This window comes from Entamoeba nuttalli, assembly GCF_000257125.1.
Source record: "Entamoeba nuttalli P19 unplaced genomic scaffold asmbl_4752, whole genome shotgun sequence".
NCBI lineage: Eukaryota > Evosea > Mastigamoebida > Endamoebidae > Entamoeba > Entamoeba nuttalli.
Window position 1 is genome coordinate 1 of NW_008577019.1, and position 7,449 is coordinate 7,449.

At 24.2% G+C, this 7,449-nt stretch overlaps 4 protein-coding genes across 4 annotated transcripts; 1 reads left to right on the forward strand and 3 right to left on the reverse strand.

The window, feature by feature from the left end:
* Positions 1-24: 24 nt before the first annotated feature.
* ENU1_112160 (tyrosine kinase, putative) lies at positions 25-2,554 on the reverse strand (the record flags this gene model as incomplete). The annotated part of the gene is made up of 1 exon (XM_008859579.1): positions 25-2,554. A coding segment is annotated over one exon (2,530 nt), but the record flags the coding sequence as incomplete, so codon positions are not given.
* A 546-nt stretch (positions 2,555-3,100) lies between these two features.
* ENU1_112170 (DNA-directed RNA polymerase III subunit, putative) lies at positions 3,101-3,906 on the reverse strand (the record flags this gene model as incomplete). Its single annotated transcript, XM_008859580.1, has 3 exons — positions 3,101-3,455; positions 3,499-3,746; positions 3,799-3,906. The coding sequence occupies 3 exons, from the start codon at positions 3,904-3,906 to the stop codon at positions 3,101-3,103; spliced, it is 711 nt and encodes a 236-aa protein (XP_008857802.1).
* A 182-nt stretch (positions 3,907-4,088) lies between these two features.
* Positions 4,089-5,442, forward strand: ENU1_112180 (hypothetical protein; the record flags this gene model as incomplete). Its single annotated transcript, XM_008859581.1, has 2 exons — positions 4,089-5,229; positions 5,273-5,442. The coding sequence occupies 2 exons, from the start codon at positions 4,089-4,091 to the stop codon at positions 5,440-5,442; spliced, it is 1,311 nt and encodes a 436-aa protein (XP_008857803.1).
* Positions 5,443-5,580: 138 nt separating this feature from the next.
* Positions 5,581-6,489, reverse strand: ENU1_112190 (LIM zinc finger domain containing protein; the record flags this gene model as incomplete). The annotated part of the gene is made up of 1 exon (XM_008859582.1): positions 5,581-6,489. The coding sequence occupies one exon, from the start codon at positions 6,487-6,489 to the stop codon at positions 5,581-5,583; it is 909 nt and encodes a 302-aa protein (XP_008857804.1).
* Positions 6,490-7,449: the final 960 nt, after the last annotated feature.

The following is a 7,449-nucleotide window of genomic DNA, read 5'->3' on the forward strand; positions in this document are numbered from 1 at the left end:
AACAATTATCGCTAAGAAAATAACCATTAACACATTCAATACATTGATTCAATGAATTATAAGATTGACAATATAAAACATTAGTAGAAGAAGAACAGTTATTTGTAAACAGACCATCAGAACAAGTAATACAAGAAAATTTATGTTCTTCAAAATAGCCAATTAAACAACCTTTATATGAATTTGAAATAACAATACCATTCATATCATTTAATCTTCTATTTCCCATTTGAACTATTCCATTTATCATTTCAACAGAAGTACTAACATAAGCATCTAATTTAAGATAAGAAGGTTCATTTTGAAAAACAATAGAACTTCTATTTGTATTTGAAATAATATGAGCAGAAGTTGTTTTAGAGAGTGTTAATTTTCCATTTAAAATAAAGGTTTGAGGAATATGAGAAGTATAAGATAAAATACAATTACCATTAATAGAAGTAACATAATTAGAATGAGTGTCATCAAAAAGAATATTATAAATAAAAGCTTCTCCTCTAATAGAATTAATAGTAAAATTTTTTGATAAAACAATATTACCAGTAATTTTATTTGTTTCATCTAAATATAAAGAATTATATTTTAAATTATCTAAATAAAAATAACAATATTCTCCATTACATGGACATTGTTCATAATTAAATGTTTTGAATGTATTTTCTATTACATCACATTTTACTTGTTTATCTATTTTTTCATATGGACAAATTCTTACAATCTTATCTATTACTTGAACATTAATATATTTCTTTCCTTCTTGATTTATTTTATCTGAATTAATTGAATTACTTAATTCTTGTAATGAACTTACTAATTCAAAACATTCTGTAATTTCTTCAGTAAAAGTAAATAATGTAGAACCATCAGATAAAAACTTTCCTTTTCCTATTTGAATAAGAGCATCTTTATTTAAATTATTAACTTTACCATCAATAAATATAGAATAAGTATTTAATTCAGTATTTTCATGTCCAATAATTCTAGTTGTTGATTTTAAATGAAGTTCTTTACAACTTAAATAACCAAATAAATCTAATCTTTCTACTTTAGTAAAGTCACAAATTTTTTTAACAATAGTTTTAGAACCATTAAATACAATACTATTATTATTAACAGTAATTGAATTCCAATACCTTATATTATTTCCTCCATTATAATTATAATTAATAAATAAATCATATGAATATTCTTTATGAATAGAAAATAATTCACAATCACTTTGAATATAATTTAGTTCATTTTCTTGTTCACATTCACATTTTAATTGACTACTTTCTTTTAATATTCTTGATTGACTTCCTCCACATTTAACTTCTTTAAATTTATTGTTATTAATGAAATTTTGACAATTTTCATGTCCCATACCACATTTACCAACAAAAAGAATATGTCTATTATTTGTAACTTTATCAATATTAACTTTATTTATATTATATTCTCCTAAATCACATAATCCATCTTCATCACTAAAATAAATTGTTCCTTCAAAAATTACTTTTCCATATTCAAAATAAACTGGTGTTTTTGGAAGATATACATCACCAATAAATGTTATATTTCTTCCTTTTTCAATATAAAATGTTGTTGGATTTCCATTTGTTGTAAAACTTTTCCATCTTGTTTGAAATGGTGTTTCAATTTGACTTTCATGAATAAAAAAAATTAATTCTTCATTAAAATATGAACAATCAACCATATTATTAAGATACTCATGATTTTCATATTCACAATTACAATTTGAAATTATTTCTACATTTTTACCACATACTGCCATTCTTTTATATTCATTAAATGAACACATTATTTCTATTTTATTATTTGAATTAATTGTATTAAATAATTCAATATCTTTACTTGAAGTAAATCTATATTCACATGGATCATTTTCTTGAATTATATTATCTTCAACTATTATATTTGCCTCTCCTGTTACTTTAACAAATGGTGTTATAACTTTATTATATTTTAATAAAACATATTCTGGCTGACTTGTTTCTAATATTTTTATTTCAAATGAATTTGAATATATTTCAAAAATACTTGGATTTCTTTCATTATTTTCAGTTGAACGTGATAATGAAATAACACTATTCTCTAACATATATTCTAATAGAAATTTTAATTGAACATCTTTAAATGTTTCATATATTGTAAGGTTTAGATATTCTCTTGAATATGCTGTTGTTTGTGCACTAAATTTAATAACTTTGTTTGTATCACGAACTGTGTCCATAATTACTAATTCATTATTATACGGTGCTTCTTGATAATCTTTTCCACAACAATCTTTCTGGATAACAAATTCATCATATTTCCATATCCCATTACTTTCATTACATCTACTCATCCATCCTCTCCATTTATCTTCATCATAATAACATGCCTTTTCATTGTCTTCTATTAGATAAATAATTCCATCGTCATTTATATCACACCATGACATATTCTTATCAATATCACACCATGGATATCCTTCTTTCTTTTGTTCTTCAACAATATCACTAGCTATTATCTCATTAATAAATGTTATAAAAAGAATAATTTGTACGAACATTTCCAACATCCGTAGTAATTATTTTAAAGATCGTATTCAATTTGCTGACGCACAAAATTCTTTGTATTATATTAATGAGAATTGAACCAACTCTTCGGTTTTTTGAGGAATATTCTTTTTTTTTTAATTCGTCCTGTTGACTAAATCACAAAAATAGACTTTTTCCTTCTTTTTTATGTTAATATTACTTAATTTATTTTATTATTCTTTTAGTAAAAATAACTATTTTATAACTATTTTTAGGTTAATTAGACATATTAATATAATTCTATAATTAAATGGTTAAAATAATTCATCTTTTAATATATTTTCATATACTATTTCTCAGTAATTAAGTAAATTCAACCCATTAATATTTCTTTGAGACTTTAGAAATCAATTCATAAAGAGATACTATAATTATCAACTCATTAACATTAATAAGATATAATCTTATCAAAAGTATTTGATGAACTCAAAAATATAAAAAAGTGAAAGTGATTCCTTAATAAAACAAAAACATCAAATTTGTTAAATTCAAAAAGAATTTATTTTATTTTCAATCATTTAACTCCACCATGTTGTAAGTCCAAGACCACTTTCATTAATTCTACCATAAATTCTTAATGGTAATTTCTCTTCTTCATTCTCTTCTTGATTAAAGTCTTGTTGTGTTTGTTCATCAGTTTTTGTTTCTTCTTTTTTTATATCTTTTTTTTCTTCATTTGGTTTTTCTCCTTTTTCATCTTTTTGTTGTTTTAAATTATTAGACATAAGAGTTGTTTGTGGAACAACAACTGGTTTAACGCTTTCTTGTTTTTTCATTATAACGTGATGAACTTTAAACCTAATAGTTGAATTAATGTATAATGGAAGTTTAGTTCCATCATAATTCCAATACCAAAGTTGTTCATCTTCATCACTACAATGTAAAAATGTGAAATTAAAATAAAAAATTAACAAACAAGTCACTATTGGCTGGAAAATAACATTGGTCGATGAAAACTGAATCTGTAAAACTAAGTGTAACTTGAATTCCACTTGGAAGACTTCTTAATACTCTCCCTTCAATTAATTCACCTTGAAATGGAGAAAAGATAATGAAATTGAATACAACTTCATAATATACATCACCTGTTCCAATAGCAATAGTTGGTGTTGTCATACTAACAATATCATATAATGTCACTCCAATTCCTTTTCCTTCAATCATCTAATTTTTCAATTTAATAACGTTATTTCTTTTTATTGATTAATAAACAAACTTTATTTTGGTATTTGGTATTTATTGAATCAATAATACTAACAATAATATGTTCTAATTTGTTGGGTGGTACTTTGAATGAGTCATTAAATTGAGAAATGATATACATTTGAAAAGGTTTTTTATCCTTTTTATTATTCAAGATTTTTTCTTTTTTCTTTTTTTAAAATTCTAAATTGATTTTTTTTTTATTAAAAAAACTACACAAAAAACAAAATAAGTTAAGTTAATTTAATTCAGAAAAATGGTTTTTCCATGATAAACTTGAAATGAATCAATCATCATTTTTTAATGGAAAACGAGTTGGTTATTGACAAAATGAAAAGGCATCATTTTGTAATAATTGGAATTACTGTTTTCTTTTTATTAATTACATCAATAGGAATTTCCATATATTATAATAGGTCATTAATAATTAGAAATAAATCACCTAGTATTATAAATAATTCATATTATCATAATGGAAATTATGTACTTGTTGAGAACTTAAACATCGAAAAATATGATCATTGGCTTGAGGTATATTTAACACTAGAGCCACAAGACAATGTTAACCAAAATATTGAGTTTAATGCTCAAACACAGTTACATATCATTCAAGGAATATATGATACTGTTCATTTACATAATCAAACATATTCAACTAGGTGTTTTCTTAATAAGTGTGATGATATTATATTTGTTTCTGATAATGCAGTTCAAGATGGAGAATATTTAATTGTTATATCAATTGAAGATATTAATAATGTTTTTAATACAACAGATTATAAAGTTTCTTTAGGTGTATCAACTGCAATTAGAAATCAAACATTGTTTAGTTTGATTTTAACAATAACATTAGTATTTATAGTATTTATTTCATTTGTTTTTTATTGTATTATTACAATTTATACCTGTCATTGGACAATATATACTGGACTAAATACTTTATTATTATTTAGTGTAATTCTCTTTACTAATCCAATAATTTCATTAAGTTTTTATAAAAATTATACTTGGATGGATTATTTAGACAATGTATTGATGGAATTTTATATTTTTATAGTATTCATTTGGATCTTTTTTCATGTTGACCATTTACGTTTTTTGGCAATTAAAGAAAAATATCCAATTCTTCAATGGATATTACGCTCTATATTATTTATTTTGTATCTTTCTGCTTTACTACTTTACTTTTTCTCTAATTTAGTTCATCAATATTCTCCATTAGTTGCAACAACTACTTCACTTATTAATAACTTTAAATCTATTAGAGACTTACTTCAATTAATATTAATCTTTTGGATTCTTTTAAATGAATTTTTTTCTTTCACAGAAGTAATGAACCCAATTAATAGAAAAAGATTAATATTTTTAACTTCATTTACAAGTATTATTACTTCTGTCTGTTTAATACAATTATTTTTACAAACAAATTCTCATAATAATGAACGTTTGTTTTATTTAATTATTTTATCTCTTCTCATCCATTATAGCAATTCCTATATGTTTAATGAAACTTGTAAATACATTTGTTGTTCTTATTATGTGTGTATGTTTCCATCAAATAGAACTTTCTAAAAGTAGTTTTGGATTTAATTCTAGAGAAATGATTAATGCCTCAGAATATGAAGATTTTGATTCGTCATCAGATGATGTAGATTGACACCTATCTTGTAATCAATGTTTCGTTCTTTTTTATCAAAAACATCAGAACAACATGAAAACAAAAAGCTATTGATTCAATTGAAAATTAAAGAGACAATTTCAATAGAAGACTATGTTAAAATGAAAAATATTTAAGTCATTTTTTCTCTATACAATTTAGACACGTAAAACCTTTATTAGTAACAAAGTATTTTGTTGTTATTTCATTATGACAGTTACAACAAATAAAACATTCTTTATGAAATTTCTTTTTGTCTGTACGTACATAAGCTCCTGTAATAGGTTTTAAACACAAATCACATTTAGGACATGTTTTCAAATAACATGATGAACAAATACACTTTTTATGATAATATAATGGTTTTCTTCGTTCATTAAATCGTAATCCACATCTTTCACAAGTGAAACATTCTGCATGAAATACACATTGATTTGCTTTTATCCCATTTTCATATACAGGTCTTCCACAACGAGAACATAACATATCACCAAATTCATCAACTTCAACATCACAATCTGAATTTAATGATGACGACCTTCTTTTTGTTTCTGTTATTCTGTCTGTTTCTTCTAAGCTAGTTTCACTTTTTAAATCAACTGATCCACCACTAAGTCGTCGTTTTTCCTTACCAATTACTCTTGGGCTTTTTATTCCTTCTCTTGGTGTTCCAAGTTCACTTTTTGGTTGTTCTAAACGAGGAGATTCACGTGAACTTCTAACTTTAAAACGAGGTGCGTTTGATTGTGGTTTTGGAGGAATAAAAGAAGGTTTTGGGGCAAGTTTTGTTGGTCTTGGAAGTGATAAAAATGCAGGTCTAGGAGAAATACTTTGTTCAGGGACAATAATATGGGGTGGGGTGTTATTTCCACTTCTTGGAGTTTCTAAGGGGGTTTGATAAAAAACTGGATTATTTGGGTGATTTTCACATGGCGCCCATAAACACCCACATTGAGGATTTTGACAATAACACCCCTCATTCCAAGAACTTCCACACAAAGGACAGAAGTTAGGCTTAGTAATTGTACAAGCATTTATTACACTCATTCAACTAAGTTTGAAATACTAGTTTACAGATTCATTCAATCACGAACTATATTGTTATTAAGTTTATTTTATTCTCAAATTATTGGTACCAAGTAGTTCTGAAAACAACCTAAGTTAAAAAAAGTATAAAAGAGCGAGGAATTATCTATTATTGTATGTCTAACCACCCCCTTGGTAGTATCAAGAAAATATACCCAAAAGTAAGAATTGATGAGAAAAAATCTTCCCAGAAAAAAAAGGTAGAACCTTCTATGGAAACTTAAATCGATTTTTTTGTTTTTTCTTAATTCATTCAATCAATTTGATTGAATGTCAGTTTTGTTTTTCTATAGTACATCTTATATTATTGAAATTGTTTTCTATTTAAATACAATGACCATGTCATAAATATATTCAGAAAGATAACCCCATTAAATAACCAAAAAGAAGAATCTTTTTCATAAATTTTTAAGTTTATTTATTAATAAAGAAAATAGTTAGAATTAGAAAGTATACAACTTCCTTATTTTAGAATTGAATCTTTCTCTCTTAGTTATTTCTAAATTAATTTAAAATATTTTTTTTAAAAGACAAATTGTTTCTAATTATAATACTTAGCTTTGAATGTAAAGAATATGACTTAGCTTTGGTATGTAGTTTTCTATCATTAAGTAAGACAATGATATGCTTTAAACATTTTTTATTAATTGAAGGAAATAATTAATATCATTTTAGTAAATCATGGAATTTTGTTTATTTCTAGTGTAATTTTAATACAAAATAATAGAATAACTAATATTTTATTTGGTTTATATAACTAAGAAATAAACTCATCCTTTTGTTTTCTCATTCTAAAAATCTGATATTCTTAAAGTCTCAAATAAAAGTTAGTAATTAATTGTTAATAAGATCTTATTTAATATCTTCTTTTTAATTCATTTGAAAAAGAGTAACTTCTCTTCATAACCATTGAATAAAAAA